The 25,320-nt window shown below is 40.2% G+C and overlaps 1 protein-coding gene across 2 annotated transcripts in view; it reads left to right on the forward strand.

The window, feature by feature from the left end:
* The first annotated feature begins 20,145 nt into the window (after positions 1-20,145).
* The window catches only part of Trdmt1 (tRNA aspartic acid methyltransferase 1), a 33,974-nt gene continuing 28,799 nt past the window's right edge, over positions 20,146-25,320 (forward strand). For both annotated transcript variants that reach the window (XM_076572699.1, XM_006985931.4), the window contains exon 1: positions 20,146-20,294. In XM_076572699.1, the coding sequence (XP_076428814.1) occupies positions 20,231-20,294 (64 nt within the window). In that variant the 5' untranslated portion in view covers positions 20,146-20,230. The remainder of the gene's footprint in view (positions 20,295-25,320) is intronic.

Raw genomic sequence — 25,320 nt, forward strand, 5'->3', positions numbered from 1 at the left:
CTGTAGTCTGAGGGATGTCTATGAATATTCTCTTTCTACTGTTGGTATGTTTGCTGATATCTCTGTAATGGACGGAACTGTGTGTTTATTTACATGCATGCATTGTTTAATTTATTCTTCCTTTTAGAAGTTTTCAGGAGGTAGAGAAGTGAAAACTACTACAAAAAATATTTTTACTCATTCATGGAGGAATGGAGAAGTCATGAGACTAGAATTTGCTTCATTATACACATACACACAGAGAAAGACAGAGGCAGACAGACAAAGAGAGGCAGAGAGAGAGAGAAGACAGAAAGAGAGAGAGAGAAAGGGGGGCGGGAGGGGGGGCTTACACAGCACTCTACCCAGTAGATGATATTCAGAAAAGATAGAAATCAGTATGTTGGAATGAGCATCCTCACCATCACTCACTATGTACTTACTTTTGAAAGTAAACAGTCTATGAACATAGCTTTCTCAGTTTTCATATTTATTTTTAATTGCCATGAAAGTCTATCTCAAGTATTTTTAAATGCTGGACTTATGTGTGATGCAAGTTGTATATAAATACATGAATGGTCATATGACCTGTAGGCCAGGCCAAACACTATCACATGTAAAGTACGAACAGTGACTTTGGAATTTGCAAGCTTTGGCCATGTCAGTTGAACATGGTGACTTGAGTTGACAGACCAGCCAGCCGTGTGGACAGGAGCTTAGTGGCCTATGAAGGCTTTGGGAACGATGCCCACAGGAAGTAATGTCAAGAGGACTGCAGCTAGTACAACTTCTGGGTGAATATTAAGCACGAGAAGGCGGATAAAATGAGGCACAGTGATTCAAACCTGTAATCCTAGTACTTGGAAAGTGGAGGCAGGAAGATCAGGAGTTTAAGGTCTTTTTTTTTTTCTGCATAGCTATTTCAAGGACAGACTGGGATCCATGACACCCTCTTCTCCAGCTAAACAAACAAAATACTCACAAAGGCATAAATATCACCTATAGCATCCTATAAACATGCATAATAGCTTTTATGCATCAAAATTAAAATCAAAGAAGCTAAAACCTTGGCAACCCACGTCATGAGAATGAAGATAATAAATCATACAAGTGTTTAATTTTTATACTTACTGGATGGTAGGTATTGTATGTACATTGAATTCAACTTAAAGCTGCTGCAGCATCCATCAAGTTATATTTGACCATTCTCTCAGGCAGATAGTGTCTTTTCTGTTTGATTTCATGGTGATAGTTATCATACCATCAATCAATTCAATTCATGAATAAAATTTAGGCATTTACTACGTCCTAGAAACTAAACAGGCAGGGTGATTACTTACTATCTTGCTGGTAGGTGCCAGACTCCTAGAGGAATTTGGCACAGTTGTAGAACAGGTGCTTTGCCACTGAACATGATGGATAATGTTTGGGATTTGTTTCCACCATCACTCAAAAGGCATACAATTACTCGGGGATTAAACATTTTCACCTAAACGCTGCCCTGTTTCTTCAGTAGGATTCTAAGTAACGTTAGACATAGCTCATCTCATACCCTAAAAGCCACCATCCTCAGCAGCTTCCCCAACTTCACTGCTTGGGGCACTTGGGTGAGGAGACAGGACTGGAGACTTCGCCACTGCCTTGCCTTGGCATTTCTGAGGTCCAGTGGGCTAGCGTCCCACTGATGCCTGCAGCTGCACATCTATTATGTTGCTGTCACTCAAGTTCAGGTGCTAAAGTCTGTTGTATCTCCTTCCCGTGATGCTACAGCTGGTCTCCGCTTCATCCAGATATTCAGTACTTCCACCGATGCATCTGTCTTGAGCCTTAACCTTTTCTTAAAGATTTTCTTTTTTTAAAATTCCAAGATGATATAAGGGGAATTATTCATCCCTTTGCTAGGACACGGGCACTGTGAGACGACAGTTTTTTTCACATTCCTTTCATTTTTTCTGTTTTCAGTGGCTAGAGGAGAGCATATGTTGAGTCTGTGACTAAAAGGGAAGGAAGCGAGTGAGGCTAGTATTCAGTGGCATTTATTATATTAATTCAGTACGTTCATCGCTTTTGATGTGACTGAGTTCAACATGTATGGGAAGTCATGATCTATATATTTCATTAATTTATTCAGGATATATTAATTGAATATTTAGCCAGCTCTAGACATGCTGCCACAAACTGGAAAAGACAAATGTGGTCCATATCTCTTTGCAGCATTATATTGAGTCTGTGTGAGTATATGTATGGTACAATAGAGACAATGCTCAAATAAAAAAAATTAAAGCTGTAATAAAAGACCATGAGGCCCACAGATTTAAAAAGAAATCATATTTATTTTCTCCCACTGTATCCCACGCTTCTCAGTAGAGTGAAGTAAGTCAGAAACTTTTCCTACCTGTAAGAAGCAGGTAAGAAGCCAGGGCTGGTGATTCATGCCTGTAATCCCAACACTTGGAAAGTGGAGGCATTAGGCTACATACCTAGTTCAAGGCTAGCCTGGGCACACTTGAGCCTGGCTCAAAAAGAAAGTAGACTGTGATAAATAGTAAATGAGAACTATGGTGGGATATGAATGAAATGCTGGAGGGTTTAGCTGAAGAAATTATATCAATTTGAGGGAGGTCAGAATATATATATATATATATATAGATAGATAGATAGATAGATATAGATATAGATATAGATATTTTTTAAGAATGATGTGGTTTCTACAGTAGGTCATGGTGAAGAGAGTATTTCCAGAGCTGGCCAGTCAGCATAGGCAAAAACTGGGGCTTCTAAGGAATACCAAGAAACTCAGAGTTGCTGGACTGTGAAGCGAGGGAGGGGGAAGGGAACTGGAAGCTAACATGGGACCCTGCGTTGGAAGGCCAAATGCCAGAGGGAGGAGTTGGTAATTGATGCAGTGGGCAGTGGGAATTCACTGTGGTTTCTGAGAAGAAAGACGTACTTTGTTGCTGCATTTTAGATGTTTGCTATGGCATATTGTCGAGGATGAACGGGGTAGATGGACTTGAGAGCTGTTCATAGTAGATCAAAGGAAACCGAAGTGAAGGTGATTGATTCACAGAGACCGGAGTTAGAGGAAAGACAGAAGCAAACGCGTCTCTGAGCTTTCTGGGCAGGGCAATTAAGAGAATGAGTGTATTCTAGGCAGAACAATTTAGGTGGGAAATTAATTTGAGGAAAATGATTATTCATTAAGGTCTCCCACCAAGCAGGGTATTGACTACTCTAGTCTAAGTAGATTAAAATCTCATCAAGGCGAGGGAGGATTGTTTTCATTCTACATCATTTCTTACCCACTCACAGGAATAGTTCATGCTGCTTGTCTTTCACTTCCTCTTGTCTGCGATCAGTGTGTTTGGTTTCCATAGCCACGATGAAATCATGGGTGCTTCTGGTATCTCTACACTATTCTTAAAAGAATGGAGGACAAAGAAACCCCAAGATACTCCTCTGGAGATGTCTTTCAACTTTGGGAAGGAAGAGCAGGTAGTTTTCCATAGAATTATACATAGTCTAACTTCTTAATCATCTTGCTACAATCTGCAGTAGACGAGAGAAGGCGGAAAGTGGGTAGAAGGAACAAAACCACTAGTTGATGTGTAGAAGGGAAACCTGGTGTAGATACCAAGACAGTCCCAGCAAATGTCACAGAGGGAAGTGCAGCTGGATTCTCCGAATTTGTTCACTTATTGGGGGTGGAGGTGGGGGTGGGGAGGGAATAAGTAGAAGAGAAAGAAGATTAGGGAGCAAAAATCTCTGCCAGCCCAGTTATAAAACTGAAAATCCATTTAAAAGAGCCCTAAATGAAACTGTTGCAGTATAGTTACTTATCCAGATTACTGTAATAAAACTACTACTTATTTGTCCATTGGCTTATAGTGTTGTTTCTATCTTTTTTTTATTATTATTATTTAAAGATTAAGGAAGGGCCCAAAGTTAACATCTCCCAGGTTAACATCTCCAGAGGCCTTGGCTGCCAGGCAGGGCTGGTACAAGTTTCATCCTGTACCAAGGCTTCTTCTCTGCAGCTGTAGGATGATGGAAGTCCAAATGGAAGCCACCACCCCAAGAAGAAGACAGGCACCCTAGAGACCCAGTTCACTCACCCTTTCTGCAACCCCAAGAAGTCTTGTGATGTGAAAATGAACTGTGCTCATAACACTGGAGTCATCCCCTGTACCGTATGCTTAGAGGAATTCCAGACACCTATCGTGTATCTGTCAGACCCAGTGGATGTATACAGCGATTGGATAGATGCTTGCAAGACAGCCAATCAGGACAGCAACATCAAGGACCTGTCCCCTCAGCAGTCCCCGACCTGGGTACAGATACAGAGACATTCAGGGCTCCAGAGTGTAGGTCCAGGCCTGTGACAGTCCTCCCTCTGTGTGCATGGAGTGGATGTGAATAAGTAGATGTCTGTGTGGCTGCAGATATGGCTGTAACGGTGGCCCTGGCTGCTGGTGGAGAGGGTAGAGGTGAGGGGTTGCCGCGTCTCACTGTACTGTCCGGGGTAGCCTCAAACTTCAGAACCTTATGCCTCAAATGACTCCGAAAGTCTTTGAGTTGCTCCCTTCTTCAGCCTACACCCCTGCTCCCAAGCTTTAGGTTCCGGGCTCCTCTGGTGAGAGTTTCCTGACATCCCAGGCAAGGATTAGCTGTAGGACCTCCAGTCTCCTCAGCCACCTCACTAGCACCTTGACCTTCGGGAACTGGACTTCCCATCCTTCCCAGTCTCCTTGTGCTTGTGGTCTGGGAGTGAAGGCTTTGCCGGGGAGCCTGTTTACATCTTCATTTACTTTTGTAGAAAAGGTGGGGGCTGGATCGGAGACAGAGGTCACTCACAAGCCTGTAAATAAAGCAGCCAGTGTGGGGGCAGAAAAAAAAGATTGGGAGAAAATGTCATGCTAGTCTTAGAAATCTTGCCAATTACATTGGAATCCTGAGAAATTGCTACTTTGTAGAGATCAAGATAGTTCCCAAGTGGTGGGAGGTTACAATTATTTCTGGAACTGTTTATGTAAGAGATCAGGTAATAATAAAATGGATGTTTTGTAGCACAGTTTTCTTTTACAGAGCTGAAAACATTCTTGTTACTTTATTTTTGAAAGTTTCATACACATATGTACTGTACTGTGGTTATATTAACATCCCATTACCATCTGTTATAACCCCTTCCTTTCCCTCTGAACCCCTTCTAATTCCCCAGTGGCTACAACATGAAAGAAAATCATACCTTCTCCTCCAGTGACAACCAAACAGCCAATTGTTCCTTAGAAAGAGATGAGCCCCCATGGGCATCTCCTCTATCGATGATGGTATGTTGAAGAGACCAATCTTATGCAGATATCCATAACTGCCTAGTGTTCATGACTGCAACATCCGTGTCATATCTGAGCTTTCTACTTCCTGTCCTGTGATGTCCCCTGAGCTTTAGGGGATACAGATGACACAAATGTTCTATTTAGGGCTGTGCCTCAACAGCTGCTTAATGTCGGCACGTTGTCTGTATATGAGTTTCTGCATTAACTATCTTTTTTTGCAAAAGGGAACTTTTCTGCTCCAGATTCAGAGTGACACTAGTCTATTGCTATAAATGTAAATATTTAGAAGACAATTTGACAATATATCCTTTTAGGGATACAACAGTAATACCCCCACCTCTTTCAGCTTATGAGATCTCCTGATACAGCCTTTTGGCCAGCCTTATAATACCAGGTGTGTATTCCTTCCGATAGAACAAGTCTCCAATCCATCACAAAAATTGTTGGTTGTCTATCAGACAATGGTGCCACTATCACACCAGTACTCACATCTTGCGTGGTGTGTCAGTATTGCAGTATGCTTGTTCTACAGCTTGGTGATGCTGTCGCTGGGTTTCGTCCCCAAGCCGCTCATCATCAGGGAGGGAGTGGCGCTGGAGTATTTTGGGCATTCTTAGCATAATATCTATCTCTTTGCATGTTTCCCCTGCTCTGATGAAGCAACAGGACTCATTTTAATTCAGAGAATGTTGTGCCTTTACCGAATCATCACAGAATTATGGACATTTTAAGGGGATTTCTGGGTAGATTGCATTTTCTACTTTTGACTCAACCTGTCAGAATGAGTTGATAGTGATGCCACTTGATTCCTGCCTACAATTAAATGAATAAAAATGTTGGCCCATATTTGTTAATGGAAATAAAATGAATGGGGCAGAGTTTGAGAGTGTATTGCTTCTACAAGCAAGAACACTCCTGTTGTTTACCCACTGTCTATTCATTTGAATGGAAGGGGAAATTTTAAACATTTTAGCCCTTCAGGATACTAATATTGCGCAAGCTAAGAAGAATGCAAGAGATGCATGAAATGAGAGGAGGCTCAAGAAGTCCAAGGGCAATCCGGAGTTTTCAAGGTTGAGCCAAAGCATTATTGATAAAACATGTAGGCTTGCTGTCCAGTTTTATTTTTTTTCTCATTCATCTTGTGGCTTTTGCATATTAGATTTTTTTCCTAAATAATGCTTATCAACATTTGCTTCATTTAAAAAAACAGAGCATGCTTAAAGTATTGGTCATGTGGGAGAGACAAAGGCAGCACTTACAGCAGTGTGAAGGTATAAATCAAAGGAAAAGTACACATGCATATATTAAACACCCATTGAATCCTAAAGCAATAATGGCATGGTTACTAACAGGTTGGGTTGTCCTAAGAGAACCAGAAACCCTATCCTGCTGATGTGTTTTGAGTACCTACATGTTCCAGGTTCCCTGCTGGCTGCTAAGGACACAGGAGTGTTCTTAGAGACTGTGTCTTCTACGTCCTTCATTTCTATGGAATAATTTGTCTCTAAGACTTGCATAATGACGTGGCCACATTGAGATCCAAGTGAGTTTCCTCACGAAGTCAGAAGGCCCTGGGGAACCAACATTGACTTTTACTCCCCAAATCCATGGAAATGTAAACTTCTCTGTTTTGTTCTGCTTTGCAAACTGCAGTGTGAGTTTTAGTTGCTGGGTTACTAGCTCAAACACAGGCTCCAAACTGCAGCCAGGGAAGTGCAGTTAGCAATTAAGTAAAGGAAATGACTAGTGGGTTTGAAACCCAACATACTGTCCCATTCTTCACTTGGTGAAGCATCTCCGTTACCCAGACAACTTTTATCACTAAGGAAGTACTTGTGACTCATCCTCATACAGAGTGACTTATTTAAAAATCTGAGTTCACTACCCTTATCATGATAGCTCTCTTTTCTTTTCTTTGGACTAAGAAAGAAAGAACTGCATTAAGATGGCATATTATTCATTGGCTGACCCGTATGTTATAATGCAATGGTCCCATGGTGATTGGAATAAAAGGTCAGTGGTTCTTGCAATATGTGAATGTTTTAATGTTGTTGCTAGAAACTTATTTCCTAACAAGAGATAAGATAACATTTTTCATCTATTATTTTGTACTGAATGTAATAGTCTGTTTAAAATTGTAGTCATATTTGTGATAATTAGAATGCAGAATTGTTTTATTACATAGCATAAAAGACCTTATTTTCCTCCACAGAGATGAAAAATGGAATTAAAAATCTCCTCTGGGTGGTGTCTAGAGGTGATAATTACACAAAGAAATGCTACGGGTATTACTTTGCCAGACTCTCCAGAATTTAATCTACCTACTTGATTTCATAGATGTTGCTTTTTGACTATTGAGAATTTTTTTTCTGTGAAAAACTGTAGAGAAGTTGTAGAAAAATTATTATTTAAAAGAGTGGATCTTCAATAATGTATCTGGATAATTACAAGGAATTTTATTTTTTTTAATATTGGCAGCTACAACAAGCCAACAGCCAAGGATGTGAGCTGGCTTTTGAGCTCCCTTCGAGAATCCTCTGGCTTGGGCTCTGGCTTTGCTGGGGGCGTTGTGGGACCAGGCTCCAGTGTGGCTAGGGTGACTGGCCTGAACTGCTGTTACCTATCAGAAGTGATTTCAGGAACCATGCTGTAAGATCCCGAGATCTATACAGTATCACTTTAGCACGTATCATGGTGCTTCCCCTGTAACTCTTCTGTTTCTAATTTGGTGGCTGGAAAAGCCTGAAAGAGGCAATGCGTCACGACAAATATTTCTCTTTCTCTTCCAGATAGAAGCTTCCAGTGTGGAGCCAAGTCATGTGGTTGATATGTTGCTGTGTCTTGCCACGTGAAGCATTTTCTGGAGGGAAGCTATGAAAAGAACCCTTGCGGGGAAAGTGCTAGTGCCGTGGTTCTCAGAGAGTGGTACCCTGACAGTCAACATCAGCATCACCTAGTCATTTGTTAGAAATAGTCCCCACCATCCCAGATAAACCTGGGTGGGGCAGTGCTCCGTGCTGTAAGAAGAATCAGTGTGATTCTTAGAACCTTGATCACAGTGAATCATTGGTGTTTGTGGTCATACAGAGTATGAATCATGTACTAGTTGGAGATTGAGGGAAACTGGTCAGTCTTTGCTTATGAAGGGAGAAGGAAATGATTAAAAAGGAAGCATTGGGTGGGTGTCACAGTGCTTGTCTGCAATCCCTGCACTTGGGCGATAAAAGCAGGAGAGCCAGGAGTTCAAAGCCAACCTCCGCTACATAGTGAATTCCAGGTCAGCTGGGCCATATTAGTTAGCCCCTCTGTGTGTGAGTGTGTTTCATGAATTATTTGTTAATGTGTGGGTATGCACGCGTGTGTGCACATATGTGTGGAAGCTGGAGATTTTCATCAGGTGTGTTCTTCCTTCACTCCCACCTTATGCCTTTTGAGACGGATTCTTTCATTGAACCTGGAATCCGTTGATGCAGCTAGACAGGGTAGCCAGAAGTGCCAACAACCTTCTGTCTGAGGCCTCCCTCTTCCAGCACTGGGACCTCAGGCAAACACAGCTATACCTGACGGTTTATGTTGATTCCAGGTGTCTGAATTCAGGTCTTCAGGCTTGCCAAGCAAGCATTTAACTTCAGTCTTGCCAGGCAGGCAGTTCACTGACAGTGCCATTTCCTCCGCCCCCAAGCCCCATCTCAAAAATATGAAATGTATTTTTTAAAAGGCATTAATAGTTTGGATTCAAAATAGAAAATAAATAATAAAAAGTCTGGCCTTTAATTGCTTGCATGAATCTCACAGGGGGCCATCAAGATGAGTAGGTTTTTATTACAACATACACTATGACATGGTTCTGAAATTGTAGAATAATTAGTCTTCTGAGAAAAGGCATTCTGCCAAGTAGTGGGGGTGCACACCTTTAATCCTAGCTCTTGAGAGGCAGAGGTATGTAGAGCTCTGTGAGTTTGAGGTTAGCCTGGTCCACAGAGTAAGTTCCAGGACAGCCAGGGCTGCACATAGAAACCCTGCCTCAAAAAAAAAAAAAGCCAAAAAACAGAAAAGGCATTCCTTTCCATATTAGGACAGAATTTAACTCAGCTTTATAAAATCCTATACTATTCTTATATTCCACTGACTTAGCCAACTCCATCTGTCCCTTGAGACCCCGGTTTCTACATCTGAAGACCACATGCTTTACCATTCTCCATGACTTATCTCATTGGAATGAGACAGGGATTCAGTGTGTGTGAGAGACACTGTGAAGTATTGTGAGCACCAGGCAATGCAAACCATAAAGATTGAGAAAGATTCATATAAACCCTGATGTCGAGGGAGTGATTAGAAACTGACACAAAAGGGACTTGCTTATTTTAATTTCTCTGTGATCTATATGACTCTAGGGTTTTATCTGGTCATGCATTATTTAATTTTTTAACTGTAATTTTATGAACTTCCATTTTTCATTTCTCTTTAGTGGAAGCCACTCACAGAATCATTGTGAAAATAAAATTAGATGAGTATGAGAAGGCAGTTTTGAAAACGAAGACATTACCATTTTTAGATATTGACCTTGGGATCTGTGTTGTTTGATGTGTGGGTTGGAGAAGGTTCATAGATGTTGACATAATGACATCATCCAAGAGCTGGGACGAAGTATGCACATCAGCAGATTTTATGATTACAAAGATTATCTGTGTGCCAATTCAGCTTCAGTGGAATGTTTCAATTTTCTTATGAAATGGGGGAGAGCCACATTGGTTTCATTAAAGAAAGCGAGTCTAAAATTAGTATTGTTTCAACTGGTAAGTATATTATCTGTTCTTTCGGGGAGAGATGGGGACTTGAGATGAATTTCAAACAAAAACAGCAGGCAGGGATAACGCTCAAAGGGACACACACACACACACACACACACACACACACACACACACACATCCATCTTCCTGACACACCAGGAGGAAAGAAGAGGTCTCATGCAACTATATGGTTAAGAATATAGGGTTCTCAAAAAAGTGTCATAAACTAATATGGAAGACAAAACTAGATATTTATAGAAAAGTTAATTTCATTTCATCACTTTACATTAATTATGCATGAAAATCAGTTTGTTAAACAAGAAGGAGAACAGAGACATGAACTCTGCTCATTTTTCCGAAGGACCTCCTACACTGAAGCAGCAAAGGAGTAGATGGCCCAGGAAAAGTACACAGATTTGACTCAGAAAATGAAATATTTGTGCATCATAAAACATAACAAGCCTAAATGGAAAAATGATGGAGTGGGGATTGTTTTTAATATGAGAACAACCGTGTGAAAAAAACAAAAATAAAATGTGATAATTGAATAAGAAATGCATATTATTCCAGGAGGGAAAGGACACGTATCACAAGCAATTGACAGTAAAAGAATTTTATATGGCTGATAAATGAATAAGAAGCCTTGATGTCAGTACACACAAGGTGAATGAAACATAACTTGTCATCTTTTAGCATGTAATAGAACACGTTTAAATGGATATAGAAGACAACAAATCCCTGGCATTGCTGGTAGGATTTAGGGTTCTTCTCTTTCTGGAAATCAGTCTGTTCACAAGTTTAGGAAATAATTATATATTTTTTACATAGTCACCCCAATTTCAGAATATCTGATGAAACTATCAGGAAGCTTTGACAATAGTCAGGAATGTTCCTTTATACTGGTTTTTGTACATAGAAAATTTCCTAAATATTGAATACTAAGAAAATAGGTAAATATAATTTTTGGTTTTTTTGTGAGCTATCAAAACAAGGTGAAAAACACACTCAGAATATGTGAAACTGATGGCCTCGAGAGGACAAGACACCATCGAGGTTTATAGAAGATGTCCTTTTATTTAAACACTTGTGTTATTTGTTTTATCCTTCACAACAGGCAGTTAGGATAACATTTAAAAGTTGGTGTGTCTAATGAAGTGCAGAGCCAATAATGATAAAATGTGAAGGGGCTGAGGTGTATGTGGGTCTATGTGTGTGTGTGTGTGTGTGTGTGTGTGTGTGTGTGTGTGTGTGTGTAATTATGCATAAGATTCTGATTTGTGTAAAAGATAATTAGTGCAAATTAAGGAGAAACATCAAAATGTCAGCCATAGGCTTCTCCCATCTCCTTTTCTCTTCATATATATCCCTATATTCTAAAATATGTGTGATAGCATGAGTATGTTATCTTAACTACACATGGAGATAGATTGGGCAGATGACAGACTCTGGGATTCAGATTGACCTTCCCACATTCCGGGAAAGGTGTGTGTTTATCAGCCCTTTTAGGAGATTTTTTTAAAAGCCTGGATCAAGTTAGTGATATTAAGTATCTGCATTTTCAAAACCATAAACTTTGCAAGGATATATAGGCAATGTTCTTTTTCTCATTCTTTTCCCCATCCTGTTCTAGGATTTGTTCTCAACCGAAAGGAGTTCAGAAAGCTGTGCCCTGCAGATTCCTGACATTCCTTCCTAACCAGAATCATCTTGAATGGCTAGTGTGAAATTCTTCCTCAAAATACATGCTACGCCTCCTCCTTTGTTATTGGGTAGCGTTCATACTGTTTCATAGCTAGTGCTATCATATTACTTTCCTTCTTTAAACATTCGACCGTGATTTGTAAATACATCTATTAACATGGTGGACATCAATTCTTGTGACATTGAGCATATCACATTTTCTTCTTTCATTCCTTTTTGTTTTCTTGAAGTGCTATGGACCAACCCCATCACCCTGCACAGGCCATGCAAACACTGTACCACTGACCCTCACCAGCCATCTTCCTTTTACATTTTTATGTGTGTTTACTATTGTCCCAACTATCACTGTTATTATTCCTTTTGGAGACAGACTCTCATAGCCTAGGTTGGCTTGGATCTTGCTGTGTAGCCTGTGCCTCATAGCCATCCACCTGCCCGAGCTGGCAGAGTTCTGGGGTTACAGGTTTGCACTGTCGCACTAGCACTCAGCCTTTTTTCTTTCTAAAGATCACATATTTTAAAAAGTTTAAAAAAATCAATATTGATTAATAAACATTTTAACCTCACTCCCACCCCCACTCCACTCCCACCCCACCCCCCCACCCCCGTTTCTTTCTTGGTTTTTCGAGACAGGGCTTCTCTGTGTAGCTTTGGAGCTTGTCCTGGACTTGTTCTGTAGACCAGGCTGGGCTTGACTTACAGAGATCTGTCTGTCTCTGACTCCTGAGTGCTGGGATTAAAGGCTTGTGCCACCACCACCACCACCACCTGGCCTTCTCTACCCTTCTTTGAAACAGATTAGTCAATATCATCTGACTTAATATCAGCTTATTAGTAAAACATTCTTCGGCCATCTTTAGAAATGTAGCTGATTTTAGCCACTCAGTCTAAGTCCCTTTGGGGAATTTAGATATTTTAAGTTAGTAGCGACTACCTAAGATGGAGAGGAGGAACTCAGAGTCGATCGCAGGAAAAAATTGATTCTGTGAAATAAGGGTTGATGGTCTCTGTGTAGCAACTACGCAAAGCAGTTTTGAGGAAAAGCTCTGTTTGTTTTAGACTCACATAGGTTACTTGGAAGGGTAAACACATCACTTTTAACAAATTAAAACAATTGCAAGCTTTTCTTATACAGAGTAGATGGACGTAATGAAGCCAGGTCTGAGGAAGTTCTATTGCCTTTTAATTGTTTTATATAACTGTTGGGACCTATGCAAATGATGTCAAACAATACTGCTGTGTATCTAAACTAATACCCCCCCCCAAACAAGGGAAAAATAGACAACTCTTGCGAAGGATCTTTCCTCGGGTCGTCGTTGTCAATTGTGATGATGTAGCCATTAAAATTGAAGATGAAGAATATGAAGAACAGAAGGTTTTATGGAGTCTTGTGCACGTGTGTTTCTTTTTCCACACATGGCTGTGTCCACGTGTAGGTTGGTCACCTTTAGTGGGTTTCAAATGCGCAGGTGGGTTTACTAGAGCAAAGAGGTGACAGTTCTTGGTGACATTAAGCTCTGTTTTCTCTAGTTCCAACATTTGCCATATTTCCCCACTTGAAAGAATGAAGGCTGTAATAGGACACAAGTAAGGGAAGATGTTAAGTAACTCACAGATTGACATCTTGGTCCTATACTCCCGGGGCAATGTGTATGTGCATGTGTGCATGCGTGTGCGTGTGCGTGTGCGTGTGCGTGTGCGTGTGCGTGTGCGTGTGTGTGTGTGTGTGTGTGTGTGTGTGTGTGTGCATACTGGGAATTGAACCCAGGGCCTGGTGCATGCTAAGAAAACTATTACTCTATCACTAAACTATTCCCTTAGAACACAATACACTCCTTTTGGCAATATGCGGAAGTATTATTAGGAAAGAATGGACTAAGCTACATGCTATGGCAAAGTCATTTAGGAAACACAAAGAGGACCTGCAAGATGGTTCAGTAGGTAAAGGAGCTTGCTTCCAAGCCTGAGGACATGAGTTCTGTCTTAGAGCCTACACAATGGAAGGGGAGAATTAACTCCTGCTGATTGTCATCTTATTGCCACACATGTGGGTGTTCACACACATTCACTCACACATACCCACATCCACGCCTAGGTAAATACGTGTAAATAAAATAAGACAGCTATGGAAAAGATTGTGGTGCATCATGAGCTGGACTTCCAGGTTCTCCCCAAAGCTGTGGCATCAGGCATGATTCACAAGCTTTCAGAGTCTCCATATTTTTATATCTACAGCCCAGGTTGGATTAAATACATGATTTACCTTCCAAGTTCCATGAAGTCATTTACAGATAGCCACAGGATGGATGAGGTACAAGAGGTCATCAGGTATTGTTCTCAGTGTGCCAGTGTTAGTGCTTCAACAGCAGGGTAGGGGTGTGTGTGTGTGTGTGTGTGTGTGTGTGTGTGTGTGTGTGTGTCTGTGTCTGTGTGTGTGTGTCTGTGTGTATTTTGTCTCTGTGTGTTTGTCTGTGTACATATGTGAGAATGTGTGTGTCTATGCATGTGCTTGTGTGTCTGTGTGCATGTGTCTATATGCATTTGTGCATCTGTGTGCATGTGTGTCTATGTATACATGTGTCTGTGAGTGTATATCTGTTCTCGTGCACGTATGCTCCTGTGTGTGCCTGTGCACGTGTATATCTGTGTGTATTTCCATGTGTGCATCTGTTCTGTTTCACCATGTCTGTTCTGCTCTCTACACTGATTCTAAATAAAAATTCTTTTGAAAAAGAAGTTCTATCTCTAAAACGTAGTGGAAAAAACACTGGACCAAATAACTGTTAAGATTACTTCTAGCTCAAACTTTCTGTGAGCCCATGAAAAAGGGTTTAAAGACAGAATCCCATTATTTTTACTAAAACACAATCCTTAAAATTTGCATGAAACATTTTTTCAACTAGGAATTTCAGAAACATGAAAGAACAAAAGCAGTATCATAACCTATAACCGAGGTAAGCAATCAGGCTTATGGCTTCTACATTTTTAGAGAAACTGTAAGTTTCCTTTGGAGTCTACCTTTTAAAAATGTATTGCTTTTCTCGTTGTGGGAAGCAGGAGATGGTACTATTCACAGCTGTATGTTGTAGAATACACTTTTCAACAGGAAATTACTTATCCTTAAAGTCACCAGGAAGTTCATTTTCCATCTGGTCTTTTTCTTTTGAGAGTTTATCCTGTCCCGGATAGAACACACTTTCTTTCCTGTTTCTTTTCCTAGGTGACAATCTATCAACAAGGCGACTGGACACTGGAAATGAGATAGAATGCTTAGCTGAAAAGTTTGCTTTTGAATTCCTTTTTTCCGTAGTTTCTGAGATCCTTATTTTAAAACCACGTTTAGTTTCCGTTCTGTTGTTATGTAAAAATACTGACTAAAAGTAACTCATGAGAGGAGAGGATACAGTGTGCTTACAGTTCCAGGTCATAGGCAATCACTGAGGAAAATCAGGGTAGAAACTTGAGCAGAAGCTGGAAGTAGAAACTATGGGAGAAGGCTGCTTGCTGGTTTCTTCTCAGGCTCATGCTTATCTGGCTTTTTTATGCAGCTTAGGACCACCTGCCCAGGGAATGGTGCTGCCCACAGTGGGTTGGGTCCTCCTACGTCACAGACAGGCCCACAGGGCAATCTGATCTGGGCAATCTCTCAACTGAGACTCCTTCTCTAGTGACCCTAGACTATGTCCAGTTGATAAGTGTTCAGTTGACAGACAGTGTTCAACTATTAATTATTGGTAGTAATATGAAATATCATTTAGCTTCACAGTTTCAGGTGATGGGTAGCTGGAGCCGTGGCTTTGACCCTGAGGTGAGGGAGAGCATCATGGAAGTGGGGAACATGAGGAAGCTGTTCACTTTATGGTGTCCAGGAAGCAGAGGAAAGATAGGAAGGGACCAGGAACAAGATGTGCATGTCAAAGGCAGAAACCCAGTGACCCATTTCCTCCCACTTAGTCCTTACAAGCTAGCGGTCCATTCACCTATGAACAGTCTACTGACAAAGTTAGCATCCTCATGTCCCTATCACTTCACCAACAGGAAGCAAGCCTTCTACACAAAACACTTGGGGCTATTTTATCTCCAATCAATTACATTAGGCTAAGTATTTTAAATCCTCATTTAACCTTTAAAACGATGTGTTCTATTATTGCTACATTTTTTTTATGTCCACTTAGTCTCAGAGAGGTTAAATGACTTTGCTCGAACCACATTGGAAGGAAATGCAAGGCTGTCCTTCCCATCTATATGCTGGCTCTTGAGATTGCATTCTTATCCATAACACAGTTCATCATAGAACCACTTCTTCAAAGTCAGCACAGAGGCACACTCTTAAAGAAACTTCCGAACATTTCTTTTGAATATAATTTCCTCTCCTGAGGACATTTACTGTTAATTTATTCTGAATGATGACTTTTCCATTTCCTCTGCAATTTATAAGAGCCATTCTTTTTCTGTGTAAACCAGAATGCTCCTTGCTCATTTCTGAAATTGGCATAAGCAGGGTATTGTCTCTTGAGATGTAAGCCTATATAAGAATCCAAATCATGTTTCACTTGCAAATACAGACTCACTTGAATAACAGAAACTCAAAGATGATTGTCAAAATTATGTTAAGCATTTGGCAGACTTTGGTGAGTTTTGATATATATTAGTGAAGGCCAGGAGAGAAAGAAGGATTCTAAGACATGCAATGAACTTCCTCAATGATTGAGAGTATGCCATTATTATTTTAATATACTTCTTGGTATTATACTGTGTCTTTAATTATTTATGATATATTTTACATATATGTAAATATATATACATATATATATATATCTTTATTTTCTTGGTGTTCACGTACATTGATTTAGAAATAAATTTTCCATTGTAAGCAAAAACTCACTAAAAATTCCAAGTTTTGGTATTTGTTTCTACTTTTAACTTTTTCCCTCTATCTACTAATCTTACATTCTTATTCATTGAATTCCAATTGTGCTGCCACTATCCAAGCCTCCCTATTGGCTCTCCAAGAACATGATCTGTACTATCAATTGGATTATAGTGGGCCTACCATCTACAAGAGAATCATAAATTATTATTGTAAAGTTTCCATTCTTTCCTGAAATGCACGAATGTGCATGTGTGTCCATGCATCAGTGCATGTGCATTCCAGTGTGTGAGTAAAGGTCAGAGGACAACCTGCAGGGGTCTGTCTCTCCTTCTACAACGTGGGGCCTGAGTATTGAACTCAGATTGTCAAGCTTGGTGCAAAACTTTACTCCCTGAATTGTCTGTCTAGACCTACTTTCCATTCTTGAAGTAACTATCACATGTGATTAACTTTAGAGAAGAAATGTTATGTTAAGGAAAGACATGGTTCGTGTGAGGTGAGGACTGTGCCAGAGGAAATGGAAAGGGATTAGTTTTAGAAACAAGGAGATCTGGGTAAGGAAGCTGGTGTGATTGAAATGGACTGGACTTTCTATCCTAAGAGTCTAGTAGGAAGGTTCCACGAGATTTCTTGACAAGGCAAAGAACACAGCAAAATATAAACAGAGAAGAGATTTGGGGATTGCCAAACAGTTATGATAGCAGGGACCAAGAAAGAAGAGGAAGTTAAGGCCACATTGTGAAGATGCTCAAATGTCATTGTCATTACTATGTCACCAGCCAGTGTGAAGTCTGTCCCTCTGTCCCTTGGGAAGCTATTATTTTCATTAACTCTGCCATATATGTATATACTGCCTTTCCCTACAGAGTAAGATCTTTGGTCATATTTACTTAGACTTACAGCTTTACTCAATGTATTGGTTGTTGAATATATATAAATATCCGAGACTATATAGTTTCCTTTACATTTTATGCATGGATATTTATTGATGATATTTATATTATTTAATCAATGTTAGAAAAACTTTTTGTTAATTATGTTAGAATGTACATAGTTTCTATCAGTTGAATTGGTTAAATACTCTATTTTCTCAAAACATTTAAAAAGCTTTCTGTCTAGACATTTCAATTTGAACATGGGGTTAAATCAGAGTCCACTTTTTCAGATACTATTCTAAATTCATCCATGGTGTACTGGGTCTGCAAATTTCTCAGTAGTCATCTCTTCCCTCTTCCTCTCCATTTTACAGAAGAGGAAATCAGGTTATCTCAAAGTCACCAGCCAGTTACTGGCAATGCCAAGGCTAAATCCTAGTTTGGTGTTATCTTTCTACCACATAACACCCTTTCTTATCTGAATAAATGGCCAACAAATGCAGAACACATGAAGGACAATGTACACTGGTTATTTAAAAACTTAATTTTATAGATCACAGCAAAAACATATCAACCAATTCTAAAGTTCAGACATACTAGTGTACCACCCGGCAGGTTATTATTATTTTTTTAAATTTATTTTTAGAACAGTAGTATTTGGTTTTTGACCATAGATCCCTCAGCTACTTAGTTTCAGGTTCTTGGTCACCCTAGGAGTGCCGGGTTATGGGTTACATCTTGTGGAGTGGACCTTCAGTCAAATCAGATGTTGGCTGGTTCCTCTCACAAAGTTTGTACTACCATTGCACTAACATAACTTGCAGGGAGGAGAGTACTGTCCAAATCCAAAGGTTTGCACCTGGGTTGGTGTTTATGTTTCTACTTAGATAGCCTGTAGAGTATCTTCCTGTACCAAAGAGGCTAGCACATAGAGGTTTAGGCTCTATGTGAGTACCAGCTTGACTCCTCCACGTTCAATTAGTTGCGTAGGTGTTGTTTTCTGCAATGGGGTCTTGCTGTCGTCAGTTTGTGGAGAACAACTTAGAGTCTTGGCAACAGCCTAGTTTATTTGGGAGTTTCCATGAGAGTCCTTTGGCCAAAATGACTCCTAATGACATTCTGTTATACTCCTAGATGAGTGCCTTGCTCAGCCATCATCAGTGAAGCTTCCTCCTGCAGCAGATGGGAACAAATACAGAGACCCACAGCCAGACATTATGCAGAGTGAGAGACCTTAGAACACTCAGCCATAAATAAGATGTCTTCATCAAATCTTTTCCCTCAGGGATCAGGGAACCCCCATAGAAGAGGAAATGGAAAGAGTGTAAGAGCCAGAGGGGGTGGAGGATACCGTGAAAACAGGCCTTCTAAATCAACATGGTGGACACACATTGAACTCAAAGAGACTGAGGCAGCATGCACAAGGCCCGCATGGGCCTGTATCGGTTGGGGTTCTAGGAAATTGGACACAAGCCTCCGTCCCTAACCCAAAACTAATTTCCAGCTGATAACCACTTGCAAATGAATGCGTAGTTTCCTCCAAGGGAGTCTCACTGGGGGAACAAACTACTCTTAAGGGTAGGCTGCATGTCCAGCGGTAGATGGCCAATGAAAAATGAACTCAACGGCATCTTTGGAGTTTCCTTGTTTCATAATGTTGTGTCAGGATTCTTCCTTTTTTAAAAAATTTATGTTAATATTTTTAATTTTATTTATTTTTTCTTCTCTCTTTTTACCTACTACAGGTCCTTTGCATATATATCATGCTTCCCAGTTTAGTGTTTTTATGAGTGTGCAAATGAGTAGGTCTGTTGCTTGTGCCTTCTCTTGGGCTCTTTTCCTTCATTTTGCTTTGCTTTTATCTTATTTTATTATTATCCCACCGAAGCCTATTTGTTTTCTAATGAGAGACAGGAAAGGGGTGGATCTGGATGGAGGCGGGGGCGGGAACTATAATCAGGATATATTATGTGAGAAAAAAAACATATTTTCAATAAAAGAAAAAAAACCCAGCATATGTTGGAGTATTTTCCAAGATAAAATAGAATTAATCCTATTATCATTTATAGCAAGCATCTTCTTTATTATTAATGCACCCCCAGGGCTCTGGAGCCTTCTTGGGAAGAGCCTGGTAAGATGTAACTCCGAAGTGAGAATCATACCCCTAGACAAAGTAGCCAGGATTTAACTCCATACTCCGGCACAGGCACACCAGGGAGCATGTGGGTATGCGCTCAAGAGTCCTCAAAGAAATGCTTGATCAAGTCAGACTTCAAAAGAACAAAAGGAGCTCGCTGTGAAAAACGACTCTAATCAGTAATTCACTTCAAAGCCGAAGGCATTTTTTTCAGCTCTCTCCTGACTGCGTTTCTTTCTCACTTAAGGCCACAGAAAACAACAAACAAGGAAGATAAAGCACAAATCCGGCTGCGGAGCTGCTGGCTGTCACTTGGGAGGCTTTATTATTAATAGTTGTCTGTCCTTTGTCCCCTTCCTCACCCCTGCCATCCCCCAGGCTCCAAGCTGCTCTCCGACTCTTACAGCCTGAGCAACAGGAGGTTGGGGAACTGAAAAGCAACGGAACCAGAAGCGAAGGGAGCGGTGCGGACGGGGGGAGTAAGAGAGGCGAAGGACCGGTAGGCCTACTTTCCAGGCCGCGGTCGCGGTTGCCAAGGGATGGAACCCCTGCGTGTCTTGGAGCTCTACAGTGGCATTGGTGGCATGCACCACGCGCTGCGAGGTGAGAGCGGACAGAAAACTTCTCGTGGATTCCCTCGGGGCCGCAGGATCCAGCTCTCGCGCCGCCGAGGGGCGGAGCGGCGGGGCGGGTCCTGGTGGCTGCCGACCTCGGTTGCCCTGGAAACCACCTCAGCGCCGCCCGGGTCCACCCCTCAAGGCAGTGGCTCCCCTACTCTGGCCCCAGGCTTTGTAGCCTGAGCAGGCTGGGTGCCCCAACGTGCTGTTTGTGAGGGAGGATTCTTGGGCCTGGGAAGTCAAATGAATTTAACGTGGTTGAGACAAAGTTAAGGGAAGGGGGAGCCCTTTGGCCCGGGCCAAGGCCCAAATTCTGGGCTGGCTGTCACTGAGCCTGGAGGAAGTCACGAAAAAGGCAGGGGGTGGGGTGGGGGTGGGGGTGAGCAAGGCGATAACTACAATTCAGGATAGAACTTTACACGTGTTAGGATATAGGGGAAGCGAAAAGGGGAGGGAGTATGGTTAAGTCTGTGGAAAGAAACGTGCCTTCTGCAGGCCTACACAGATGCCAGGGAACTGGGATCAGATTTTGCAACTTTGGCCTTACATTTTCGAACCTGTTACTTGGTTTTTAATTGTGTGAAATAGAACTTCCAGAAAGGGACCTCAAGAATTAAAGACAGAGTAAGGTGCCTGACACGTCGTAGCTCTTTAGAAATTAGATTGCTGTCACTTTCGTTTGGAGGCTGTTTAATTTCTTTGGTATCTACTCACTTTTCGTGATAGTGACTCAAAAATACTTATTTTGTGAACTCCATTGCCATGTCCTGTGTGCTAGGCACTTGTGATATGTAGTGAAACACATTGGATATGTGTGTGTGTGTGTGTCTATTCTGAAGTTGCTAAGGCAAAAACAAAACCAGTTTCTCTGCTTTCCTTTTTAGTGCCTTGAGTAACAGGAGGCTAGGAAGCATACAGTATCTAGTGGATTGAACTTGTACAAGTTTTTCAGCAAATATTAATTTTTGAATCTCTACTAGGTTAAAAGTATTGCATACTACTTACTTTTTTGGTCTTTACATTCATTTATCATATTAAAATTAAGCAAATTAGGGAATCGTGCACTATCTGCTTTATTAATTTTGCACAGCATATAGTGTTACCGTTTTCCCCATATCTTAAAAATTTTTAATTAACACAATTTATAAAAACACTTAATACCTTGTTATAAGCTGTACATAACAACCACTTACATTTTGAACTTGTAGATTTCTCCTAATTCTTTTCCCCAAACACATTGTGCTTCAAATAAATCCTTGAATGCAAATCTTGATTTTTTTCTTGAAATGTGCTTATGAATGTTGGATTAATTCATCCAACAATGAAAGCTAGAACCGCAGTCGTTTCTTATCTGGACTGTAAGCTCTTTTTTCTGCCTACCCAGCTACCCTCTTGTCTAGGCTCAGTTAGCTCAGTGGGCCTTCTGTGTTCCTTCACTCTTCTAAGTTCCTTCTTAGTTCTAGCCTTTGCTTTTGTTACCACTTGGGGTATTGCATACCCAGACTTCCCTATGATAGCTTTTTTTTTTTTCTCACCCATCTCATGTTAGTACTAAGTAAATGTTTTTTTTTCTGCCCCTCCCCCCCCAGTTAACTGTTTTCACTGTGGTATTTCCTCACTGCTAAAATAAGATAAAAATCATGGTAACTTTGTAACATTTTGTATTATAGAGTTTGAAATGCTAAGTTAATATTGATGAAAGGCATATGCATCTAAAAAGAATTAACCATTGAGCAAACAGGACTCAAAGTGACAAATTGAAACGGGATTTTCAGAAGTTACATACATACATACATACATATAATTGTTTATACACGGTATGTATGTATCTGGATGTGGGTGCTAGAAGAGACCATTAAAGGTTGTTAGATTTCCTGATGCTGGAGTTACAGGTGGTTGTAAGTCACCCAACATAGGTGCTAGGAATTGAACTGGGGTTTTCTGGAAGAGAGGTAAGTGCTCTTAACCACTGAGCCATCTCTCAAACCCCTATAATTGTATTTTATGGCAGTTTTGATAGTTAACTAGAGATGGAATACTGTCTTGTCCTCTCCTATAGTTTTTATTGACTTTTATCTGAATATGTCAAACATAGTGAAATTATCGATTATTGAGAAAATACCCGCAAAGGACATTGTAATATTTTATAGTGGTGGGACATTTACCAAATGGTTCTGTTTCCTCAAAGCAAATTTACAAAAGATACATTCAGAGTTTTTGTTGTTGAAGTCTATAATCCTCTGGATCCCATGTGTTTGAATTATGTGTTCACTATTTACATTTTTTATTTCCTTTGAATTCTGCATGGAACATTAATTGATTTTCTATCTATAAAGGACTGTAAAGAACTTTAACTTGTATTTTTTCTTTTCATTGAGTCGATGGGATCAAGTCATACATTGAGTCACCGTTGTGGATGTGTGAGCTCATAGTCTAAAAAGTGTGCTTTGAGAAGTATCTTTTGTTGTTTATTATCAGTATTTTCCTCTTATTTCTCAGGCTCATAACAAAAAGACCATTGAATCTTTTATTTAAATATCAGAAAAGTTAATTTGCTTTGTACTGATTGTAAAAATAGTACATTTTCTGGGGTCATGGTGGGGCATGCCTGTTATCCCAACCTTCAGAATATGAGCCAGGGGATCAGGAGTTCAAGGCTAGTGTGAGCTACATGGTGAAATCATATCTCTAAAATCAGTTTAGACATAATCAATCAATCAAACAAACAAACAAATAAACAGAGCAAGAAGTAGTTCATCCTTACTGTTTGTAAACAATTGAATAGTACAAGGAAGCAAAGATTCTATCTCCTGAAAATTTCATCATGAAGATAGCCTCTGATAACATTTTCTGTTTTCCCTGTTGTTATATGTACAAACCACCCACAGAGACATCAACATGTGGTTCATGACTCAACAGGATATTCTGTAATTAGCTGTGGCAGTGAACAGGATGATTTTTACTTTGTATCAATAGCATGGATTATCTTTTAAATATAACCGTTTCCATACATGCATGTAGTTCACATGTATATCTTTTTACATTTGTCCACATTTTTCTTTAGTACAAATTTCCAGATAACTATGTCTAATAACTAGAAAAATTTGTAACTGTAGGACTTAAAATATTACATATTCCTTAAAAAATATTGGAGATACCATTACAAATAGCCCTCTCAGTATTTACTGTATTTAGTGTCCACATACAGAAACAGGTTATGGAGTTGCTCTGTGATGAAGTTCCTGCTTCCATACTTGAAGAATCCTTCCTTCTTAACTCAGTTTAGGATACCTGGGAAATGTTCATTGAAATATGTATTTTTGTTTTCAAATGTGTAGCTAGTTGATGAATCAGGTTGTTGTGTTGATAGTGCCCTGCCTTTGCAGGCGACGTTTAAAATGCATTTCCTCATAGGAGCAAAGATGTGTCAGTGTGCATTCACTTGAGTGGCTAGTAGAAGTGTTTTCTGCAAATGACAAAACTCACCCAAACTAGTTGGCATAAACGTTTTAAATACAGATTCATTTAAAGGCAGACTCTAAATTTGGGGTAGAACTTGAAGTAGTGACCCAAATCATGTCACCAGGAATTAATTTCTTTATACATCTCAGTTTTATTCCACATGGATTGGGTGCATGCACAGCCATCCTGGATTTTGATGTGAGAGCTGGGGATTCAAATTCAAGTCCTCATGGTTTCAGAGCAAGTATTCTTACTCAGTGCACCATCTCATGAGCTCCCCAGCCCCGGACCGTGAAGTTAACAATATAGTTGTTAGAAAAGCAAATGGACAGCAATTGTAAAGGAATTTCCCTCTTGCTTTAGTTTTCTGCTTCTGTGAATTTGGCATCGAGGTCTGGGTCAAAGAATGGCAGGTCATGAAAGATGATCTGAGGATCCACCCTCTTTTCCTAAACACTCATTGAGTACTGAGGACAGAAAGTTTCATTACAAGTTTTTCGGTGAACTATCTTCCTGCAAATTAGACAAAACAAGTAATACATATTGTGGGGCGGGCTGGGGGAGGATTGCCTCACCCTCTCCATTCTCTCCCGTCAGCCTATATGGGTTGATAGCAAGGCCAGGAAAGTTTTGCTTTTTTTAGTGCTCTTCTGAGATCATATTGTAGTCAGATTTTACTTAATATTTATAGTGGAGGTCAAAGCCTTCTGGTTACTGTTGTGAAAGCTTTCTGCTTATGCTACTCTAAAATCTCTTAAAAATACTTCTGAAATTTGTCTCTGAATAGTTACAACTTAAATTTTCTCATCAGCCTAATTTCCTTGTAACACGAATCTTAAAAGGTCTAATTAATAAAAATGAACCCGGAGCCATATTGGGGTGAACGCTGAAAGATCAGAGAAACAGAACAAGCCACAGCTAACCTCACCTTGCCAATTCCTCAGCTGATCTCGTTTCCTCAAACTGGAAGCCTCTGTGTCCTCATCTGAATGGTTCTCAGCTGAACTGCTGCTAAAAGCCTAAAAGTTTAACCAGGCTCTCGTTCCTCGTCCTCATGCCTTAAATACCTTTCTGCTTCCTACCATCACTTCCCGGGATTAAAGGCGTGTGTCACCATGCCTGGCTCAGTTTCTAAGGTGGCCTTGAAATCACAGAGATCCACGTGGATTTCTGCCATCAGAATGCTAGGATTAAAGGTGTGTGTGCCACCATTTTCTGGCCTCTGTGTCTATCTAGTGGCTGTTCTGTTCTCTGACCCCAAATAAGTTTATTAGGGTGTACAATATATTGGGAAACATATCACCTCATTTCCTAGCTTTAATAATGATAAAAACTAAACCATCATCATCATCACTATTTTGTCTGTAACTTTTTTAGATAAGTGCTAAGTGATGAGTGGGGTTTTCAATAATTACCAAGTATCTCCTGTTGCTAGAGATTTTATTGACTCTATTTCATTTATTTTTAATAGGAGCCCTTTATGGGAACTGTTTTAAATATCCATTTCATTAATGAGGAAATTGAAGTTTAGAGAGGATGAGTACATTCAT

This window comes from Peromyscus maniculatus, chromosome 5 (genome assembly GCF_049852395.1).
Source record: "Peromyscus maniculatus bairdii isolate BWxNUB_F1_BW_parent chromosome 5, HU_Pman_BW_mat_3.1, whole genome shotgun sequence".
Lineage (NCBI taxonomy): Eukaryota > Metazoa > Chordata > Mammalia > Rodentia > Cricetidae > Peromyscus > Peromyscus maniculatus.